The sequence below is a fragment of the Oryctolagus cuniculus genome, chromosome 10, assembly GCF_964237555.1.
Source record: "Oryctolagus cuniculus chromosome 10, mOryCun1.1, whole genome shotgun sequence".
Lineage (NCBI taxonomy): Eukaryota > Metazoa > Chordata > Mammalia > Lagomorpha > Leporidae > Oryctolagus > Oryctolagus cuniculus.
In genome coordinates this window covers 112,837,719-112,862,069 of record NC_091441.1, presented here as the reverse complement: position 1 = coordinate 112,862,069, position 24,351 = coordinate 112,837,719, and the positions used below count along the sequence as shown (strand labels likewise).

The 24,351-nt window shown below is 44.1% G+C and overlaps 1 protein-coding gene across 1 annotated transcript; it reads right to left on the bottom strand.

Moving 5' to 3' along the window:
- Positions 1-7,852: 7,852 nt before the first annotated feature.
- On the bottom strand, positions 7,853-8,815 carry ORYCUNV1R1511 (vomeronasal 1 receptor oryCunV1R1511). Its single transcript, NM_001167200.1, has one exon. It carries the CDS (start codon positions 8,813-8,815, stop codon positions 7,853-7,855), a length of 963 nt encoding a protein of 320 aa, NP_001160672.1.
- Positions 8,816-24,351: the final 15,536 nt, after the last annotated feature.

Below are 24,351 nucleotides of genomic sequence, written 5' to 3'. Positions count from 1 at the left end.
ACTGTCTCAATGCCTGCAAAAGCCAATGCTAGACAAGGTCAAATCCAACAGCTAGGAACTACTTCCAGGTATCCAACTTGGATGGCAGAGACCCAGTTACTGGAACCTACCTACCATACCTAAGGGTGCAATTTAGCCAGATGCTGGAATCAGGAGCAGAGAAAGACATCAAAGCAGGCACTGAGGTACAGAGTGCTGGAACGCTAACCACTACACCAGATGCCTAGCCCCAGTTGCTGTTGTGGATAAGATAAGGGTGCAATTTTACTCTGTTTGTGTAAATATTCTCTTCTCCAGCAAATTTGGTGAAGAGACTTATTTCCATACCGTGTGTTCTGGGCACTCTTGTCAAACTCACTTGTGTGAGTTGATTTCCTGGCTCTCCTTTTCTCTTCCATTGGTGTCCGTCTTTGCTACTGTTTCCCTGCCATATGTGTGTAGGTATCCCTGCCCACTTTAGATTTCCACTTTGCATGCAGTCCAGTTTTTTCCATCCTCTCACCTTTTTCTTGAGTGCATCTTTAAGTCTAAAGTGAGGCTCTTCTAGGCAGACTTTTAACCATTCCATCACCTTATATTGTTTGGTTATGTGGTTATATCCATTCATGTTTTACTTAGTGATAGAAGAAGAGTTAAAATGGCCATTGCTTTCTGTTTTATTTTAAATTTTTGCTTCATGTCGCTCCCCGTCTTCGTGGAGGAATGACACAGGACCCTGCACTGTTCTTTTGTCTGCTCGGCCCTCCCCGGGTTTGCTGCTGGTTCTTCCCGGGTTGGCTACCGACCCTTCCACCTCCGTGGAAGGGCGGTTCCCCCTGGCCACTTTCCCCACTTCCACAGGGGAGCAGCACACCCCCGGCCGGCTCTCTCGGGGGCTGCACAGGTGTTCCTTCAGATAGATGTTCCCGGTGCATGTTGTCTCTCTCCTCCTTTATAGTCCTCTTCCACCAATCCCAACTCTGCTACCCACACGCCGAGTACGCTGCTCTCCTCCAATCAGGAGCAGGTCCTGCTGTTTATTGGTTGAACTGGAGGCAGCTGTGTAGAAGCTGTTTCCTCCTCTCCCAGCGCCATATTGTGGGAGAGCAGATGCATAGAATAAGTCTTAATTCCAGTAACTTAGTCTAGTCCAAGTTGCTCCCCACAGATCCCCCTTTCTTTTTATTTTTGGCGTTGATACGCGCCTGTCTTCGGTGCCCCGTGACACACACTCTGCTCTGCTTGCTGGAGTTGCCCACAGGTGCTTACAAGCCCTACCAATCAGGCAAACCGAATCCGGGTCCTCTCTTCACCATGTTGTGAGGAGGTTTTTAGGCACTGATGCGTGCCTGTGTTCGGTGCCCTGCAGCGCATGCTCTGCTCTGCTAGAACTGCCTGCAGGTGCTTACAAGCCCTAGCAATCAGGCAAACCGAATCCAAGCCCTCTCATTGCTGTCTTGTGGGGAGACTTATTGGTGTTGATAACGTGCCTGTCTTCGGTGACCTGCAGCCGCCCACAGGTGCTTATCGTCTTACTAATCAGGCAGACCGAATCCAAGCTCTCTCATTGCCATGTTGTGGGGAGGCCTTATTTTTCTCTTTATCTCCGGGCATCCCTATCTCTCCTATTTTACTTCTATCTGCCAGCATTCCTATTTCTCTCATTTTACTTCTAAACTTCTGTTTCTCTTATCCCCGCGGCTTCCCGGCGCCCGCCCCGAGGCTGCTTCTCGGCGCCTCGCCCCGCGGCGGCTTCCCGGCTCTGCACCGCTTCAGCCCTCACTTCTCTCATCTGTGCGGCTTCCCGGCGCCCGCCCCGAGGCTGCTTCTTGTTTGTGCCCCGCGCGCTCTCTCTGCGCGCGGCGGCTTCCGTGAATCACACAGCCTAGCTCACGTTTCCGCCACCGGTAGTCAGTCTAAGTTCCCCGGGCTAACCTGGCGAATTCAACCTAGCTTACACGTCTCCGCCTTATGGTTTGGCTTCCCGTCTTTTGCTCCCTGGGCTAATCTGACAGATTCCAACCTAACTTACGTGTCTCCGCCTCTGGTTTTAGATTTTCACCTTTTGCTCCCCGGGCTGACTTGACGAATCCCAAGCTAGCTTACGTCTCCGCCTCAGCCTGCCCCCGTGGCTTCATTTTTTTTTCTCTAACATTTTTCTCTACCCGGTATGTTTCCTAACTTTTCTTCCAACAATATTCCCCTCTCATTTCTCCTGGCTTCTCCCCACAGTCCGTATCCAAGTCTAAGTTTCTTCTAGGTTTCACTTTCGCTTTCGACCTTAGAGATTTCTCCCAGCTTCCTTCCCACAGTCCGTATCCGAGTCTATGCCTAGGCTTTCAATAGCTTCTTCCGGCACCTTTTCCGTCCGGCTTTCCCCTAGGCTCTTTGCTAGTCTCTCTCTCCGGTATTTTCCAGCTTCTTCCCACTTCTTCCCTCCTAAGTTTCCTATCTGAGTCACGGCACCATTATGTCGCTCCCCCTCTTCGTGGAGTAACGACATAGGACCCTGCGCTGTTCTTTTGTCTGCTCGGCCCTCCCCGGGTTTGCTGCTGGTTTTCAATGATTGCCTGTCCCTGTGGGTTGTATGGGTTACCTGTGGCAGACTGTATGTTCCAAGATTTCAGGAAGGAATTAAATTCCTGTGATGTATACCCTGGCCCGTTATCAGTCTTTATGGTCCAGGGGACACCAAGGACCAGTATGGCTGATTTAACTGCCTTCATCACATTACTAGCTTTTTCTCCTGATTGAGCTGTTGCAAATACAGCCTTTGAATAAGTATCTACCACCACATGGACAAGCTTAAGTTTACCAAAGGAGTTAATGTGGGTGATGTCCACTTGTCATAGCTTATTAGGAGCAAGGCCTTGTGGGTTCACTCTTGCTTGTTGCAGTGGGCCTAATGGGGCGAGGGGTGCACAATTCTTGCAAGAGTGCACTAGATATTTGCACTGGCTCATTGTTAGCTCTGGGAAAAGCAATTTTATGTTGCTTGCTGACATATGAAATTTTTGGTGTAAAATATGGCTTGTTCTAAGTGTCCAATGGAAGCCATGTTGCAGGAGATAAGACAATCAACCTTTCTGTTGCCTTGGGAAATAAAGCCAGGTAACCCAGTATGTGATCTTACGTGTGATATATACCGTGGGTATTTTCTGTTCTCAGTTAGCTCTTTAAGTGTTGTGAACATCTGGTCAATTGGCTTATTGGTCGGGTTAAAGACTGCAAAAGAGATTGTCTTTGCTCCCTGTACTGAGTATTTGCTGTCCGAAAATATATTTACCAGTCCATCTTGGCTAAGGAGTAGAACCTTGACTATTGCTCTTATTTCTCCCAACTGTACTGATCCCCGGTGGAGTTCTACATGGATCTTATCTTTTTCTGTTAAAGATTTGATCACTATTCCAAACATTGACTTGTTGGCACCCGTAAACACACATGGTGCCATGGGTATAGGTTGATTAGCAGGGAAAGCATGTTTTGGATAGTCTATTTCTAAGGTTTGTAGTGTCTGGAGTAGCCTGTCCACTGGCAGGTGATTGTCAACCTGTCCTGGGAAGTTTATCATTAAAGTTTGAAAGAGTGTGCTATTCTGCATCAATATTGACAGTTCTAATTGTGATAGTGGTAGGATCACTATGTCTGGCTCTGTGTTAAATATCTTATTGACATAATATCTTAATTTAAGTCCCACCATAAGGATGGCATCTACTTTACTATTTTATGACAATCGCTCAAGGCTATGTGCACCCAAAAAAGTGGTCCATGTTGTTGCCAAATAACTCCTAAGGGGGCCTTGAGGGTAGATATGGTTATGGCCAATAGAGGCACCTGAGGGTCATATCTAAAGGTTTTTAAATTTGATAAGTGGGTGTTAATCTTTTCTATAGTGGATTTGGCTGCAGGTGTCAATGTGATTTTTGAAGAAGGGCTGTTTCCCTTAGTCAGTAAATCGTATAGCGGTCTAAGCTCTGCAGGTGTTAGGGGAAGGAAGGGCTTCAGCCAATTAATTTGGCCACATAGTTGCTGAAGTTCATTAAGTGAGTATTTATGCTTGACTTTCAGGTTTGGGCCCATTGGAGATATATGGGAGGAGATTTGATAACCCAAGAATTGAAAGGGAGGAAAATGTTGTACCTTTTCTGTGGCAATAGACAAACCCAGGAATTGTAAATTTTTTTCTCACTTAGACAGGCATTCAGAGTTGTTGCATTCTTGTGAGCAAGTAAGATATCATCCACATAATGTATGACCAAGCACTGATCTTTAAGTGTGCTGGTTGCATGAGAAACGTATCTTTGGCAAATGGCAGGGTTATTTTTCATGCCTTGTGGGAGTACTGTCCACTGGAATCTTTTTGCAGGGAGCTGGAAATTGGGCTCCCATTCTGTAAAGGCAAAGTAAGCCTTATCCTGCTCCGCAATGGGAATGGAAAAGAAGCAATCTTTGATATCAATGGTAACTATGTGATATCTGTTAGGAATGGCCCCTGGATGGGTAATGCCAGCCTGGAATGTTCCCATCTTTTTTTATATTTTTGTTAATAGCTCTCAAATCCTGTAGAAGCCTATATTTTCACTGTTTCTTTGGTATCACAAAAATGGGTGTGTTATGAGGGCTAGTGGAGGGTTCTATGTGCCCCTTCTCCAATTGTTCCTGTACCAATTCTTTAAGGATGCTAAGTTTGGGTTGTATTATTTGCCACTGCTCTACCCAGATGTTTACTGTTTTTTTCCCATTCAATGGGGATTGGTGAGCAGTGGCCCCTAGAATTGGGGGTGAATGTTACTTGTAGGTTCTCCATTAAAACTGTTGGCTTGTGGAGATTTGTGATCCATAGTAAGGACCACTTGCATTTGTGAGAGCACATCTCTCCCCCATAAGGTCATGGAAACCTCAGCAATTAGTGGAAAAATGATTCCTGTATCTCCATTGTCATCTCACCACGTTACAGGCATGATGACCTGATCAGCCAATTTTAATCCTCCAACACCTTGGAGGTTGGATCCAGGTGCTGTCTTCCAATATTGCATTTTTCTTGCATCCCTAGCTTTTAAGACAGTAACATCTGCTCCCATATCAATTAAACCCACAAAGGCAATATCATCTAAATATAGGGTCAATTTCAGCCTCAGACTGAAGATGGGCATCGACCAGTCAATGGTGGTGGGACTCCCTCTTACGTGCTGGGCTGAGGGCCTCCCCACTGGGAGTTTAAAGGCTTGGTCTTACAGTCTTTTGCCCAATGAAAGCCTTTTTTACATCTGGGATTCAGCATGTTGGGCGTGCCCCTTCTTTAGCATTTGGGCAGTTTCACCATAGGTGTCTTATTTCCTGGCATCCACAACAAACTGGAGGGTCATTAGACTTCTTTGTGTTCAATTTGTTAATGGCTGTAGTTAGGGCCTGTATGGGTGTATCGGCAGGGTTTACCTCCTTTGTGGCTACTATCCATTTAGAAATGTCTTCATTACAGACTGGGGTGATTGCAGCTTTTGCCTCTTTGGTAGCACCTTCCCAAACTAATTGTTTGACCAAATTGTCTTGATCGGGGCCAGGCAGTAATCTTTTCTCTACTGCCTCCAAGACTCTGGCAAGGAAATCAGGAAACCATTTGCCTGGGCCTTGAACTAGATTTCTAAAGAGCTAACTATAATTAGGAGGATTTATATTTTTTAAGGCTTTAATTGCCAAATCTCTGACCTGATCAAAATAGGCAACTACTCCAATGTGGGCCTGTTCTTGAGGATATATGTAGATGCCATGGCTTGTAAGCATATCAAAGATTACTGCTATTCCATAGGCAGCATTATTCCTTGCTGCAGTTTCAGCCTCTTCCTGATAGGAGGCTTTCCACTGTGAAAACTGTGGTCTCAACAAACATGCTTTAAGCAGTGCAACCCAGTCAAAATGAGTTTGAAGGTTTGCTGCCCATTGTTTAAGCACTTGTTCAAAGTAGGGAGAGTCAGGACCTGACTCTTGAGAAGCCTTTTTTAGCATAGGAAGGTCATTTATGGGTGTTGGAATCCAGGGCCTGAATTCTGCATCCTCTCCTACAATAACAGCAAATGTGCAGGTGGGACGGGGTCTAGTGGCTGCCCAGAGAGCTTGGGGTATCTGAGTACTGCTACAAATGTGGAGATCCTCACTGGGTCCAGATGGGATGACTTCGCATGAGTTACTGTCTAGAGGTCCTCTAAGTTCATCCCATGGGTATGTGGCGGGTGGCTGACTAGGCATTGCTACCTTGTTTGCTATCTTGTATGCTACATTGTCATTTTCACTGTGGGAGCTCTCTCTCCCTAACTCATCAACTGTTGTCTGTGAGACAGATGCCTGGAGTGACAGGCTCTTATCACTCACAGATTCACTATGTTTGGTAATCGGTGTGCGCTTCTGAGAGGGGGTATCTCCCATGTCTGAGCACTTAAGAGTGGCACAGCATGCCAACTCTAGCTAAAGGAAAGACATGCACAGCACTGCTGCCATAACAAAGCAAATTCCTAGTACCTCAGCTGTTGATGGCATTTTGCAGGAAGTTTCCCTATGTTAGACGAACACATAGTGGTGTATCAGATTGTAATTATGTCCTGTGCTTAGTGGGGGACTTCCTTGACTCATTAGGTCAAGGCCGTATGCCCACACGGTGTCTCTGGAGGGTCACCTCTCTCGAGTGAGGGAAGATGACTTGGTTCCAAATTCTGGGATGATCAGTCCCTTATGTGAATTCGCCGGGCAAACCAAAAGTAAAAGGAGGAGCCGAGAAGCGACGCACGCTTCTGGGCAGTGTGTGCCTAACCTGGGGTCATGTAGACCGAGGACAAGGACAAGGAAAGGGGTGTACGAAGGGGTTCTGTGCTCACCCTCACAGAACCAAACAGCACACAAAACACCGAGGGGCCTTTTTGCTGAATTCCAGGGGGGACCTTGTCAAGTCCCACACGCTGTCTCTTTCTCAGTCACATTGGGGCACCAGATGTTGCAGTTGATTTCTAAACAATGTTGCAGTGGATTCAATTCTGAGAGGAGGAGCGTGGTGGGGGCAAGAGGCACAGAGTCACCACACAGATCCCAGGAGTCGGGTGAAAGCAGGCTTAAGGAAAGCAGCCCACAGACTTGTTTATTTCAGTTGGTACAACATCTTATATAACCAAGACCAGCCAATCTGGTCAAGGGGCGGTCTATGCCTCAACCAAACATAGCCTGTTGCCAGGCAGTTTCCAAAGCCATCCAATCACAGCCTGTTGCCAGGGAGGCTCCATTTGCCAGGTGGGTTTCAAATCCATCCAATCACAGCCTGTTGCCAAGCAGGCTCTGTTGCCAGGTGGGTTTCAAAGCCATTCCTGAGTAACTGACACTCACTTGCCAGCGGCCACCTTGGCATGACCTTCTTATTCCACCGCATTGGGTTGCTTCTACTTTTTGACTGTTGTAATAATGCTGTTATGGGTTTCGGTGTGGAAATCACTGTGTGAGTTCATGTATTCAGTACTTTTTGGCATTTGTAGGAGTAGAGTAGCTGCATCATAGGAAATTTAAGGTAAAAGCTGATTGCATACATAGGTAGGCAATGTGCAGATCACTGTGGATTTGTTAGAAAGTGCTTTGATCTCATGAATCAGTACTTTCTGGATCACACGAGGCAGTGGCAAATGGGATCTATCTCACACTTCCATCTTGAGGAGCCACTCACACATAAAGCACATTTGTATCAGCTCATACCAGTGCACTGTTCCATTATGCATTATGATTTTGCCATGTATGCATGAGAGTAAATAAATCCAAGGATATATCATAAATCCATATAATACTTTACCCAGACAACATATACTGGCTACTGTAATAAAAATGTGACAACCAGTGCAATAGCTCATTTAGAGAACTGCCTTACATTGAATAACTTAACATCTATCGTTCTCCCCCTAATGGATTTCACGAAGGTAATTATACGCTTTTCATTACAGAGAAACACACAAGGACAGACTGTGGCATAGTTGCTGGACACAATAATATGCATACAGTAAAGAATTGGGTCATCATTGAACATGAGTCTTGAGGCAGAGAAAATGCAGTCCAAAATGCTTATGACCATGAAAAAACTCATGAGCACCAGAATGGTCTGGGTGGCCCTTTGCTCAGGGGAGGCTCTTGGAGAAAGGCTGGTGTCACGCAGGTGCTGGGACTTTCTCCTGTGCCTGTACAGCAGGATCACCATGTATCCACTGGAGAGGGCCATGATCCCTATTTGAACGACTTCTCTCATGATTGCCAATATGGAAAATGTTTGCATTAGGAAATAGCTCATAGCCCAAACAGAGCAGGATTTAGTGACATACATTACACTGTGTGAGGTCCCATTGGGAGTGGCAGTGATGGAGATTATGAGGTGACTGCTGGTGGACATAGAGAACATGCATAGGACAAAAAGGGAGCACAGGATGCGTTGTGAAAATGCCTGCTTGAAGTTTGCCAAAGAAGAGTTCCTGGGGCTGAGGGTGATGGCCTGGAGGACACAGAGCAGGCAGGATGTGTACAGGGAGAGGGCCCGCAGCACCCGGTAGGAGAAGAAGACTGCTTTACATGTGACATCATCCCAGGAACGCTGAGATCCAAACATGTCCATAGCCTGGCTCACCACAATCATCAGCATCACTAAGTGGATGAGGGCCAAGAGACCAATTGTCATGTCGACGGGCTTTGGTCTGTGCTGGAGAAAGTAATTGAGGACGTGGAAGAGAAGAAGGAAGGCATTGGCTGAGACCCCAATGGAAATTTCAGTGTAATAAATGAATCTCATCTCATTGCTTTCATAAATTTTATTATAGTTATTCATATTATATTTAGAAAAAACTTATAGCATGTGTCTGAGGAGAAAAAGAAGAAAGAAATTTATTATCACATTCATCTGTTTCCTCCAACACTCTTGTCATCCTCAAAATATTGAGATCAACCCCATGCATCTTTCTGCTCTTTAAACTGAAGCCCACATCACAGCCACACCCCTACCCCAGGCCACCTCTCCTTTCTTAGGCTTGGATCATGTGTGTCATCGCTTAGTTCCAAAGTGTATAAGCTTTGCTTTTCATGAAACATTATCATAGGGCCATGTTTATGGAGCGGCTGTTAAGGCAATACTTGGGATGCTGCACCCCATATCACAGTGCCGAGTTTTGAGCTCCACTCTCTATTCCTCCTTCCAAGAAATGTGCTCCCTAGGAGGAGTAAAGGATGGCTCACATGGCTGGGTCACCTCCACCCAGGTTAGAGACCCAGAAGGAGCCCCTGATTCCTGACATGTCCTGGCTTGCTCCTGGCCACTGTGGACAAGTGAATGTGGGAGTACAAGCTCTCTTCCCCACCCCCACCACTCTGCCTCTCATACAAACAAAATCATTTTTTCCAAAGTCCACATATCATGTAATTATCCTTATTATAGCTTTTTCAGAGGCACAAGCAATGTCTTATTTGATTAGATCTGCATCATCTTGGTAGAGTGTCAGGAACAAAGTAGAATCTACAACATTTGTTGAAATGAAAAAGACTGTAAAAATAACAATAACACATACATAGAGAGTCTTAGCAGCTTAGAATGCAAAGAATTCATTAATTTACATGCTGTTTTTTGGTGTATTTATGCCATACCATGTATTCCTATCTAATGTATCCATGGAGCAAAGTTGTTCAGAGTGCACTCTGGTGTCTGCCTGCTGGGTTTATGTCCCTGGGCTGCCCTTCCCTCAAGTGTGACCTTCAGCCATCTGTGAGGCTGAGATTGCTCAGGTCCTCCACCAGGTATGCTCAGTCTGAGTTGTGCCCTGGAACTTTTTGCTACCTCCTGTGAATAAAGATGAAGTGTACATACCAAACGTGGAAGTGGAACTGGAATGTAATCATATCCTAGAGATGTTAATCTCAGAAATGTTTCTTGTTATGCAGGTCCTCATAAATGTGATCTAGGGGGCTTCCTGCAGTTCTTTAATGAATGATCAATTCTGCCTCTGCCTAGAAGAGAGAAGACAAAATACAAGAATAGCAGAATATTTTAACAATATTGGTTAGAGGACTCTGATGTAATTTTAAGTCTTTTCTCTGAATCCCCAAAATAGGGACACTTCTTAACAAGTCATTATTATCTTGTCAAAGCCCTGAGTAGAGTCCAGTTGTCAACTCTTAGGAAGATCTTCTCATCATTACTCACACATGTAGAATGTGGGTATTGAATGGGACCCTGGCTGGAGCAGTTTCAGAGTCATTGTATTTTAAGAGAGTCCACTAAATCTAGAAATACAACTTCCATATGCTCCAGCTTTCTGGCAACTGGGAGTATATCCAAGAGACACGAAAACATTCTACCAAAGAGTTACTTAAACCCCGTGTGTGTTGTAGCACTGGTCACAATGTCCAACAGATGGAATCTTTCAAGGTGTGCATTATGAAATGAATATATAAAGAAAGTGTAATATATTCACACAATGATATATTTTTGACAGAAAACAATGAAATCCTGTTAATTTCAAAAATGCGTGGAACTAGAAGACATCGTGTTAAGTGACATAAAGCGTGGTAGAGAATGATGAACACCTTTTATGGGTCATATATGATCGCTAATAAATGGCTGTAAATGGAATTCTTCTCTTTACAGATGGCATATGCCTGGTTTTTGTACTTATCTACTATGAGTAAAATATAAACAAATAACATCTTAAAAGTATAATTTTAAATAGATGCACATTAGCAGTTCACAAAAAATTTTTTTTAAATGGCCCTGAGGACCAGCACCGTGGTGCACTATGTTAATCCTCTGCTTGCAATGTCGGCATCACATATGGGAGCCAGTTCTGTCTGGATTGCTTCTCTTATAGTCCAGCTCTTTGCTGTGTCCTGCGGGGCAGTGGAAAAGATGGCCCAAGTGCTTATGCCCCTTCACCTGCGTGGTAGACTGGGAGGAAGCACCTGACTCCTGGCTTTGGAAAAGCATAGCTCTGGCCATTGCATCCATCTGGGGAGTGAACATGGGGAAGGAAGAACTTTCTCTTTGTCTCCCTCTCTATCTGTAACTCTGTTAAATTAAATAAATAGAATTCATTAAAAACAGCTCTGAAATTACATTACTGTGAAATATAGCTCTTATTTAGTTCAGTCTAATTAGACCTTTAAGACTTGCACAAATAGTGAGCGCAATCTCACTGGGGCGCTTGCTCTAAACATCTGGGAATCAAGAGTGTTTGACTCTAATTCCAGTGTTGCTTAAGACAGAGCAGTGCCACAGACACCAGTGTTTTAGGAGGAGCAGGAGTGTACACAGCCCAGCCGTGTGAAGGAATAGGTAGAAACACAGCTTCAGTGAGTTCTTGGTTAAAGACCACTGATACTCTTTGCTGATGGTGAAAGTCCACAGCAGGACAAGAGGAAATGGAACTCCTTCTCCAGGGTGTGGAGCAGGGACAGTGACACAGTTGATGGCATCACAGTGACAGCTGTGCTTTCCTCCAGGAGTGCCGGCACAGATGTGGAGACGCTGGGACATGGTGTGATGCCTGTCCATCATGCGTCAGTACTCGCTCAGCCTCCCATGCATGAAGGGGCAGCCTTCAGTGTGTGCTTCCCACAGAGCTGCACTCCACCCTCATGACTGGTGGTCCTCGCTACGGTCACCTTCTGTGTGTGACAGTGAGACTGGCCGAGAGGGGACGGGGAGATGAGACTGGCCATGTTCCATGCAGGGGGGTGTGGGACTGGGTAGTAGCACAGCCCACTGTCTCTCACAGAGCATTTCCAGCTGGGAAACTCTGAGGAGCCCTGGGGGGAGTGGCTGGCAGAGCCAATAGGATGACCTCATCCCCACATAGTCCTGGGTGCTGTGTACAGAGATGCTGGGAAATGCAGGAGCCCTGGGGTGTGAGGGAGAAACACATGGAGAACACTTGGGCAAGGAAAGGCAGCTATTTTAACATAAATGGAGGTGAGAATTAACCACTGTTTTTGAAGCTGAAAGGGTTGTGGAGCACAGCTCAGGTTGGCACATATAGGCAGAATATTTACAATGCCCATATTATTAATATATCTTGAGAAAGGTTAGGCAAAGGAAAGGATCCTGTGAAAGTGCAGAGAAAGCACCCGGGAGCTCAGCACACACGCTGTGCTATCCTTACCAGAACCAGAGCCCTGCACCCGCCTGCTCCCTGCTGCCCCTGAGTTGGAACGAGAGCCCTGAGCACATTTCTGGCTGGACGGCAGTGGCTCTCCTTCATCTGCACTCACCCTCTGTCTGTGTGACAAGAGCAGGACACAGGGTCAGGTTTTCCTGATCATGGGAAGTGCATGCAAATCTGTCCTTTGGGAGAAATCTAAAACCTAAGCCAAGACCCGGGCAGGATCAGGTTCAAGTCCCCAGCATGTTTGTGCTTTTGGAATGAGATCAGTCTGCTCCATTGCTAAAGAATTGGGAGGGGGGCTGCAAAACCAGACTGCAGAGAAAGACTGATGGACACGGATCCCAAATCCTCTGCAGCTCTTTGAATTTGCCCTATTTCCCGTTTTGAGCTGAGAGGTGGAAGCATCCATCACCTTCCCTTGCCTTTAAAGTTTCCTGGAATTGCAATGCCTTGTCCATCACTGTCCTCGCACTGGGAGAGCACATTCTGCAGATTGTCATCCTGCACTCATAGAATCTGTAATTAGAACTGCACAAAGAAACTTTCCTGACAAGACACTGGTGATACTGGTATATATCTCACAGGGATGTGAGGTTACTCTCAATTCCTCCTCAGGATGCAAAAGTTGCTTTTTAATCATCAGAAACTGCAGCAATCACTTAGGCATAAGAGTTCCACTTGATTTATGAAGTTGAGAAGGGCACAGCAGATTACATTAAATAAAACAGTTGTTAACACCAGTTCCCTGCACACGTGTATGAGCCTTAGTTACACTTCAGTTTAAGCTCACTAGGTGCATAATATGTAGCATGAGTATTGCTAAAGCAAGTGCAAAAAAAGATTGTAGTAAGAAACATGAACAGATACCTAAAACTAACTAGGTTCTGTGAAAAATCATTTATTTGTAGGTACCTGGACATCCAAGGGCTGAATGACCTGAGAAGCAGACACCCCAAGTGCATTGCACAGGGACGCTCCTCTAGGATGAATAGAGCTGATGGCCCCAGTGAAGTTCCCACACCCCTCACCACTGCCCAGTTCCCCCATCAGTCCCCGTTCAGAGGCCCCACCACCCCTGGTTCCCACGTGTGCAATAAAGAGCCACTCACCAGGCAGACGTGTGCAGGGGACTCTGCACCTGAGAGGAACCTGCAGTTTTAAGGGAAGGGCGTCTGAGTTCATCTCTCTGCAGGCTGTCATTTTCGCGTCTTCCCAGAGGTGACAGATCCAGGTGGGGAGCTCAGATCATGGATTACCCAGCAGAACACATCACCTGTGTCCTCATGTCCTTTATTCCCTCCTGCACAAGAGGAATCTGGGGAGAGCTGAGCTCAGAACTTCTTCTGATTCCTGACACAGGAGTGTGAGGGTCAGAAGGGACCAACCCTGTAGATGACATCAGGTTTTCCCTTGTGATCCTGAGAGCAGCTTAGTGCCTACCCCCTCCACACTGCAGCACCCTGGCCTCCTGTGAGACCACAGTGGCACCGAGGTCCTCTCCACCCATGTGTGATGGTTACCCTGTCCCTAGGGCCACCCTCACCTTGTGCACCTGGCTCCTGGCCATTTCTGGGCCTGTAATTCCAGTATCACTGGCTCTCAGCTTCAAAATTCAAACTGTGACTCTAATTTTGAACTTATATTTAATTTAATACAATTGACAGTGTGTTATTTTCATAAAGAATTGGCAATGTAAAGGGAACCGAATTACAGTTCAAGAACTGAACACTGTAACAGGTCCAAAATCTGACACTTGGGATGGTGGCCCTAAGAGGACAGGACGCCAGAGCAGAAAGCTTCAAGCACCTGCAGCTTCTTTTTTCCTTTCTGCTCTCTGCTTTGGAAGTAACACCCAGGTCTGGCCCACACTCAAGGGGGAGGGTGCTAAATGCCCCCTCCTTGCTGGGGCTCTTTCTGCATGCATGATTTTGTCTTCTTCCCCCTAATTTATTTGTGTGCAACTTTTCTTTTTCTTGTTACATCAGTATGTGCTCATATATTCACCTTTCCATGTCATTATCTTTATTGCTCCAATGGTTTCCTGCCTTGGCTGTCATGAGTTCTTTCACTTATGTTCCTGAGACTTTGTCAGGCATCCATATATTTTGGCTGGTGATCACTTTCTTTCTAATCTAAGATGTCCAGGCTCCTGTTTTGTTTACCTTGTTAGTCCTAGAGTCAGCAATTTCTGCCACAAGTCAGGTTTCTTTTCCATTGTGATTAGTAGGGAATGCATCAATTGTTGCGCTTGAGTAAAATGAGAACCTGCAGCCCTTATTCAAGCAGAGAACAAGTGGAATTGGTGTTTAAAACATTAGATGCAGACTTGCAATGGTGCATTTTCTTTGCTCTTTAATGCTATATTAGATAATAAAATATTAATATTTATTAGCATGAATTTTCACATGTATCTTTTATTATACTGTGTCAATTTTAAATAATACATAAGAGCATTGAACTTGCATCTAGAATCTATAATTTAAACAAATCATAGTTTTTGGTCTTCACATGCATATGGATTTTATTCATGTCAGGACATTGAAAGTGCTACAAAAATAAAAACAATTTAATTGTGTCTGCTACACCTTGATACACAGGCACACCACCAGTTAACGCTGCCCTTGGCTTATTGATGGTAACAAAGACTGAAAAAAATTAACATGATAGATTATCCTGTCTTTCTCTTTCCTTCCATGTCTTTGGCATAAGAGTTTGGGTCATTCGGTGATATAACAGGCTTTAGAGAGAAAGAGATAGAGCTCCTTGGTCACAGGCATTTCTCGGGCTATGTTGCCTTCCTTCTGCATTTGAACCAGGTTCTGGTGTGAGCCAACAGTGTGAGCTCCCTGACTATAAAGATTTGCTACCCTCCTTGTTTTCTTCAATGTAAGATTTAGGTTGTATCTTTTTTAAAAAAATTATGTTTTTTTTTTGATAGATTTACACAGAGAGACATAGGTAGAGGCACAGAGAGAGAGAGAGAGTGTGTCTTCCAATCCACTGAATCACTTCCCAGATGGCAGCAAAGGCTGGAGCTGCACTGATCCGAAGCCTGGAGCCAGGAGTTTCTTCGAGGATTCCTACATCTGTGCAAGGCCATCTTCTACAGCTTTCCCAGGTCAAACTAGAGAGCTGGGTTGTAAGTGGAGCAGCCTCGTCTCGAACCGTTTCCCATACGGAACAATGGTACTGCAGGTGGCGGCTTTACCTGCTACGCAACAGCGCTGGCCCCTTCGGTTGTATTGTTACACTGATCCACTTTGAGTTGATTTTTGAATTGGAGGAGAGGTAGTTGTTGAATTTCCATCTTCATATGGGCATCCAGGTGTCTCAGTCCCATCTACTGACAAGACGTCCTTTCCCAATAGTGATTATGGCATCTTTGTCAAGTATCAGTTGTGTAGATGCATGAATTCATTTCTAGGTTCTGCTCTGTTTCATTGTTCTGTTTCAATTTTTATGCCAGAACTATTCTGTTTTGGTTATTATAGCTCTGTAGTCTATTTTTCAATAGTGAATTGTGACACCTTTAGCTTTGTTTAGCTAAAGATTGCTTTGTTTATTTGAGGACTTTTGACCTATTTAATGATATTTTTGATTTGTTCTTTCTAATTCTATGAATAATGACACTACTATCTTGATTGGGAATACATTGTAACTGTAAACTGTTTTGAGTACTGTGGGCATGTTAGTATAAATTCTTCCCACTGATGTACATTGAAGAACTCGCCTCTTTATTGTGTCTGCAATTCATTTATCAGTGTTTCCTAAGTTTTACTGTGGAGATCTTTCATATTGGTGGTTAAATTAACTTCTAGATGTTTTACTATTTTTAATGCTATCATTTTTCCTAAAGGTAATTATGTGCTATGCATTTTCATGTTGATTCTTTTATCTTATAACTGTACTGAATTTATCACATCTAGTAGTCTTGATGGAATCCTTGGAGATGTATATATGCCCACACCACTTGTAAGGATAGTTTGACTCCCTACTTCTTTATTTGTATATCCTTTAATCCTCTCTCTTGCCTAATTGCACTAGCTAAGACTTTCAATACAAAATTAACTAAGAGTGGTGAGGATGGACATTCTTGTCCAGTTCTAGATCACAGAGGAAATACTTTCAGCTATTCCTCACTCTCATAATATAGGTTTCACATATGAAGCCCTTTTATGTTGTGATATAATCTTTCCATACCTACATTGTTGACAGTTTGGTGATGAGTAGAAGGTAAATTTTATGAAATATTTTCTGCATCAATTGAGATGATTAACTGACTTCATGCTTCACTCTGTTGATGTTAATATTATATTCAATTGTTTGTGTATGTAGAAGCATTCTTGGACCCAGAGGATAAATCCCACTTGATCATAATGGTAGTTTTGGTTGTGCTGTTGAGTACAGTTTGCTAGTATTAGGGGAGGTTTTTTGCACCCGTGTTCATCAGGGATGTTGGCCTACACCTTTTTTTTCTTATTGTCTCCATGTCTGCTATTGGCATCATGATTATACTGGCCTTGTAATGAGTTTTGATTTCCTTTCATGTAACTTTTGGCAGTAGTTTGGGGGAGAACTGATGTTAGCTGTTCTTTAAAAGGTTGGAGCAATGCAGCAGTGAATCCAGTTAGTCATGTTAGACTTCATTAATTCAATCTCATTACTCATTATTGGTATGTCCAATTGGTATTTGTTTTTTTTTTCTTGTTCAATTCGGTAGTTAATGTGTTCAGAAATTTATCCATTTATTCTAGGTTTTTGATTTGTTGGCATTCATAACTGGACATACTTTTTTTTTTTTTAATCTCTGAGGTATCATTCAGTCATAATAACCCCTTTCCCTTCTGTGGTTTTATTTGAGTTCTCTGTTGCTTGATTAGTCTAGCTGAAGGTTCATCAATATAGTTTTAGGCTTTTAAAAATAAGCTCATGGGGCCAGCACAGTGGCATAACAGGTTGACGCCCTGGCTTGAAGCTCTGGTCCCGGATGCTCCACTTCTGATCCAGCTCTCTGCTATGGCCTGGGAAAGCAGTAGAAGATGGCCCAAGTGATTTATCCCCTGCACCCACGTGGGAGACCCGGAAGAAGCTCCTTGCTCCTGGCTTTGGATTGTTGCAGCTCCAGCCCTTGTGGCCAGTTGGGGAGTGAACCAGTGGATGGAAGACCTCTCTCTCTCTGCCTTTCCTCTCTCTGTGTAACTCTGACTTTCAAATAAATAATAAATAAATCTTAAAACATGAAAAATCAGCTCAGTTTGGTTGATGCTTTGTATTATTTTCTTAGGCTCTATTTTGTTTATTTCTTCTCTGATCTTTGTTTCTTCTTGTCTTCTACTAATTTTTCATTTGCTTTGTTCTTGCCTTTCTAGTTCCTTGAGATGCTTTTGTAGATAGTTTACTTGAAATCTTTTTTTAAGAGTATAGTATTCTAGGTTGGCATTGTTTGTCTTTTAAAACTTGAAATATATCATGCCATTGTCTCCTTGCCTGTAGTGTTTGCGATGAGAAATCTGGGGTGAGTCTGATTAACTTACCCCTGAATGTGATTTGTTGTTTTTCTCTGGCACATTTTAGGATTTGTTCTTTGTGTGTCACTGAGCTGAGTGTTGCCACAATGTGTCGCGGTGAATTTCTCTTCTGGTCTATCCTGTTCGGAGTCCTGGCTATCTGTTGAATTTGCCTGTTGTTATCCAGCTGCCTTTGTTTGAAGTTTTCTGATAATATTTCATTGAAAACACCTCCCAATCCATTCTCTCTTTCCACCCCCTCAGGGACTCCTATTATCCGAACATCACACCGTTTGATTGAATCTTTTTGGTCTCTGACCATATTTTTTAATTTCTTCTTCCTGCGTTTGAACTGACTGTATTATTTCTAGAAGTTTGTCTTCGAATTCTGATATTCGGTCTTCTATTTCATCTGTTTGATTTCTGAGGGATTCCACGGTGCTTTTTATATGGTCAATTGAGTTTTTCATTTCCAGTATTTCATTCTGGCTTCTCTTTAGGATCTCTAATCCTTGGGCTTGTTTTTCATTCAGCTCTTGCCACTGTTTCTCATTATTTCTAAATATTCTGATTATTAATTTTCTGAATTCTTTTTCTGGCATAGTTTCAAATTCTTCTTCTTCAGCCTCTGTTATGGTTGGTTTAGCCTGCTCCGTTGGCGAGTTTATATGTTCTTCTATATTCTTATTGTGTGTTTTTTTTTTTTTTTTTTTTTTTTTTGGCATTCCGTCTGGGTGGTTTTTCAGTTTGATTTCCCTCTGCTATGGGCTGCTGTGAGTCTGTACCAATATCCAGTGTAAGCAGGCTGCTCTGCCTTCTAGAGTTTGTTTGCTTATTTTTACTTATTTATTTATTTATAACTTGAGTGGGCTGGTGTCAGGGCTTTGAGGTGCCAATCTCCGCCCCTTGGGGGCCAGTTTCCTTGTTCCTATGTTCGCCCTTACATGTCTGTGCCTGGGGTTCATTGGTCAGCCACTCTCTTTCACTGCACCTCCTGTGTGAGGAGTGTCAAGTAGCTCCAGACCACCTTTGGACTCCGCCCCTGCTGCTTCCTCCTTTGGAGCAGTGGCCAGCCTCCTTTAAGCCCAAATGTAAAGAAACAAAATGGCTACACTCTGCCCGCTGCAGCTCTGATTGTGGGTTTGGCGGTCCTAAGGATCCTGGCGTTTTTGATATCTCAGTTCGTCCCCCTGGAACCTGCCCTCTTCCCGTGCGCGCTATTCAATTTTTTTTTCTGGTAACTTCAGTAGACTGGTGTCAGGGCTTTGAGCTTCCCTCCCTCGCTGCCCACCCCTGCGCAAGGAGTGTCGTTTAGCTCCACTCCACCTTTGGGCTCCACCTCTGAAGGTTAGTGCCGAGGCAGAGGCAGTTCTCCTTTAAGCCCAAATGTAAACAAACAAGATGGCTGCTTCCCGCCTGCTGCAGCTCCGATTTGGGGGGAGGGATCCTCGCCTGTTTATACCCTCTATTAGTCCCCCTGAATCACTCACTCTTTCCGCAGGCACTGCTCACTCTATTTCCTTCCCCACTCAGTCATACATGTCTCAGTGTCCATCCCAGGGTGGGTTGGGGGAGGGGCGGCGGCTGTTACAGTGGTGCTGGGCAAGCGCCCTGTCTCACCTTGTCTTCCAGCGCTGGTGCATACACACTCCTGCGGTTTACTGCTCTTCAGGCATCTGTGTCCTCCTCGCAGGTCCACCCTGTCTCCCCCATTTTGGAAGAGCTTCCCTTTCCTGGAAACTACAAATTCTCACCCTCTTTGAACCTGCCCTTCCCAGACCATCGGTGTGCTCCCTCCCTATTCCACCATCTTGGAACCAGGTAATCCCAAGATTCATTTTCAATTATTTTGAGAGTTTGTTTGAATATATGACATGGAATGTTCTTCTCTGTCCCTCTGATGTGGGGTCTTTTGAGCCTCCTGTACTTGGAAGTTCATGTCTCTCACCCAATTAGAGGGTTGTTCAGTTGTTATTTCACTAAGTAGGTTTTCTGTGCCTTTTTTCCTCTCTCCCCTTAGGAATTTCCAAAATTCTAGTTATTGTTCATTTCACGGTGTTCCAAGGGTCTTTGAAGCATTTTTTCTGAATTCTTTGTGTTTTATGTTGTCGTCTGATATTTGAAAAAAAATCTGTCTTCAAGCTCAGATTTCTTGATCTAGTCTTCTGTGGAAGCTTTAAACTTACTTTTATTTGACGTAATGAGATTCAGATTTCCATGATTTTTGTTTGGTTCTTGATTGAATTCTTTGGCTAAATTTGTCCTTTATATCCTGCATTGTTTCCCCAATTTCATTAAGCTTTGTGGTCTTGTCTCCTTGTCTTCCATCATGGTTATAAATTCCTTATCATAGGATTCCTTATCATAGGATTCTTCATCTCATTTACATTGCAATCTTTGGTTAAAGCATTCTTGTATCATTGGATTCTTTTGCTAAGGATTCTTGTGTCCTTTTGGAATTCTCACATTGCCTTGCTTTCTGCACACCTTTGTGTCACTATGTATTTATGCATCTGGTGGGTCTTCAATCAGTACATCAGTTGTCTTTATAACTTTTGAGGGGTAGCTTTCATGGTGAAAAAATTTTTTGAAGGTGTATCTTCAGGTGCCCATTTGGTTGGCAACTTTGGCTTTAGTTCTCATTGGATGCTACGGTGTAGCCTCCTGATTCCTTTTCCCACTGTAAGTGATATTTGTAGAGGCAGGTAAGTGGGGGTACTCCTAAGCCCCAGAGTGGCTCAGATGCTGCACAGTCTCCCAGCTTCTCCATGAGAGACTGGAGTCACAAGAGTGAAGGTGGTGGTTGACAGCATGCTGGGAGGCAGTTCAGGCCAAAGTTGAGAGTGCCCTGGCTGGGAGTCCTGGTGTGCATGGGCCGTGGTAGTGTCCTGGGTGGTAGAGGGATGGGTTCTAAGCCTGAAGGGGCAAGCAAGTACCCATAACTTTAGGGTGTTGGAGTCAGATCCTGGGCTGTTCTTCACCCCTTTCCTTGCAGCACCAAGACTGCATGGGCTAGTGTGCTGGGTTGTTATTGCCCTTCTGGGTCTAGTGGGTTCCTCCTGCTGTAGTCCCTTTGGTTGGTGTGGTTCAATGTCTGTGGGGACTCAGGGATGAGAGGGTGCAAGGTTTCTGCCTCCCGGGGCAACATCATTTCTTACAGTGACTCTGTTCTCAGAATGGTGGCCCTCACCACAGCCTGTGCTCCGGGAGTTGTGTGGGAGACACTGAGATCCTTCCCTCAGGGAAACCTACTATGAGTTCTCCAGGTGCCTCTGGGATGCTATTTGGGATGTATGCCAAGGTGGCCACTGGCAAGCGAGCATCAGTTACTCAGGAATGGCTTTGAAACCCACCTGGCAACGGAGCCTGCCTGGCAACAGGCTGTGATTGGATGGATTTGGAAACTGCCTGGCAACAGGCTGTGATTGGATGGCTTTGGGAACTGCCTGGCAACAGACTGTGATTGGTTGGGGCATAGACTGCCCCTTGACCAGATTGGCTGGTCTTGGCTATATAAGATGTAGTTCCAACTGAAATAAACAAGTCTTCGGGCTGCTCGCCTCAAGCCCGCTTTCACCCGACTCCCGGGGTCTGTGTGGTGACTCTGTGCCTCTTGCCCCCACCACGCTGCTCCTCTCAGAAAAGAATGCACTGCAACATTGTTGAGGAATCAACTGTGACATCCCTGCCTTCTTCCTGTAGCTGGGATTGCCAGAGGAAGCATCCATGTAGATGGGCTCTGCTGAGCCCTCCTGTTCACACTTTCCCCTAAGCTGTGGATCCTCCAGACCAAGGATGGTGGCTTCCAGGTGACTTTGTTCCTGCCTTTATGCTGCCATCCCAGGTCTCTGTCTGTGACAGGGTTCCCATAGGGCCTCTTTTGAGTTCTCGTGTTCTACCTCATGCATTCACCTTGAAGGCGATCTTACTCTTTTTTTCTTCTCTGTGAAGGAAGAGGCACAGACTGGTCTCCTCTGTCTGATATCTCTTGATTAAGGGTTTTTAGGTGCACATGCAATATTGTCAATTATAAGCACACCACTTTAAAGCTAATCTAGAACTCATCCATCTTGTATAACTGAGGTGTCCTCCCAGTTGAATGGTCATGCCTTCACTCCCAAACCCAAACTGCTGACACCCAACATACTGCTCTCTTTCTCTGACTTTAACTGTTACAGCTCCCTCTAGGAGGAATCATGCAATATGAGTCCTTCCATGCCTGCCAGATTCTGCCTGGCATAATTTCTTCCAAATCGATCCATGTTCTCACAAGGGGCAGATTTTCTCTTTTTTTGGAGAGAATCATTAAGAAGCCATATTTTCTCTAGCTATTCATCTGGTGAGACAGAGGATATGAGGTTTAAACTTATCTAATTTAATTAGGTTATATATTAGGGAAACCTACCATGAGTTCTCCAGGTGCCTCTGGGATGCTATTGCGATGTTCTGCATTCTTCCTGTAGCTGGGATTGCCAGCAAAAGGCATCCAGGCAGACAGATATGTATAATATATATATTAGATTATATATATATATGTATATGTGTATATATATATATATATATATATATATATAGCTATGATTGGCATATGGCTCATAGGTCATGTGTACTGTATTGGAAAACACAGCCCTGGCTTGTTTCAATTGATGCAAATATGCATTTTGGAGGTATTGAAAATAATTTTTTTGTTTGTTTGTTTGTTTTTGTTTGTTTGGTAGGCTTCTTGTTACCTGAGCAGTTCAATTTTGTCTTGTAGAAGGCGGGGATAATGATAGCATTCACTTGTTAAGTTAACAAGTTATGTATTTCTGTATTGCGGATAGTATGACTACTGTTTAATGAGAATGAAAGTGCTAATTCTTCTAGAATTCCTTGTGGAAATTCATTGAAATCAATACTTAGAAGGGACATTGGTAGAATAGAGCAGGTATGTGGTGGAATGAGAAGGTCATGCCAAGATGGCCACTGACAACAGAAACTGCCTGGTAACAGGCTGTGCATGATTGGATGGCTTCGGAAACCACATGACAACAGAGCCTGACTGACCACAGGCTGTGATTGGATGGTTTCAGAAACTGCCTGGCAACAGAGCCTGACTGGCAACAGGCTGTGATTGGATGACTTTGGAAACTGCCTGGAAACAGGCTGTGATTGGTTAGGGCATAGACCACCCCTTGACTGGATTGGCTGCCTTGGCTATATAAGCAGCTGTAGCAACTGAAATAAACGAGTCTTCAGGCTCCTTGCCTCAGGCCTGCCTTCACCCGACTCCCGGGTCTGTGTGGTGACTATGCGCCTCTTGCCCCCACCACGCTCTTCCTCTCAGAAATGAATCCACCTCAACACAGGTAGATATTGATTTTTAAGTAAATTCTTTACTAGCTTCCATATTATGTAAAAGGCACCATTTTATTGTTTACATATTACATAAAAGGCACCACCAACAGTGTATAATGATTGTAATTTCAGCCAGCACCGTGGCTCACTAGGCTAATCCTCCGCCTGTGGCATTGGCACCCCAGGGTATAGTCCCCATCAGGGTGCTGGATTCTGTCCTGCTTGTTCCTCTTCCTCCAGCTTTCTGCTATGGCCCAGGAAGGCAGTGGAGGATGGCCCAGGTGCTTGGGCCCTGCACTGGCATGGGAGACCAGGAGGAAGCAACTGGCTCCTGGCTTCGGATCAGCGCGGCGCGCCAGCCGCCACGTGCCGGCCATAGCGGCCATTTAGGGGGATGAACCAACGGAAAATGAAGACCTTTCTCTCTCTCTCTCTGTCTCTCACTGTCTAACTCTGCCTGTCAAAAAAAAAGATTGTAATTTCTCCACATCTTTACTAAGAGTGGTTATCTTTTGGTTTTGTTTTCTTGATAAAAGCCATGCAAATAGGTGTGAAGTGAAGTGTCATTATGGTTTTGATTTTCCTTTCATTACACATTAGGTGATGTAGAGCGTTTTGTCCTGCACTATTGATTCTTTAGATGTCTTCTATGGGGAAAATGTTCTCATCACTTTGACTCTGGAAGTCAGGTTATTTGTTTTTGCTGCTGAAGTAAAGGTGTGCTGTGTTTTGGATATTGACTCAGTGGTGACTTAGAAATATTTTCTCCCTTTCTATAGGTTTTCTCTTTACTCTGTACATGGATTATTTGTCAAACAAAGTTTTTAGTTTGAGATAATCAATCCCATTATTGTATTTTTGTTTGTGCCTATTATTTTGTATTAATATCTAAGATAATATTGGCTATTATGACCAATGGTATGAAAATTTTCCTCTATGTTTTCTTGTAGTAGTTTAATATATTCAGTCCTGTGGTTTAAATATCCAAAACTTTGAGTTGATTTTTATGTGTAGTCTATTATAAGGGCCTAATTTCATTATTTTGCTTGTGAATATCCAGTTCCCAGCACCATTTGTTTAAGAAGCTATCCATTCAACTCTCTATATATTCTTGCTACCAGGATCAAAGATCTGTTGTCCTGCTTCTTGTTGGTTTATAGGTCACATCCAGTTTTTTTCCAATGATGTTCACATTTGTTATTATGCCAGGACTGCAGTGCAGTAATTACTATAGCTTTGTAACATTTTAAAATTTATTAATTTATTTCTAAAGTTTTTTTTTTAAGTTTTAACAGATTCAGTATAGTTCTTAGATACACTTCTCAGAATAAAATGATAATCCCTCCCTTACTCTCCACTTTCCCCTCCCA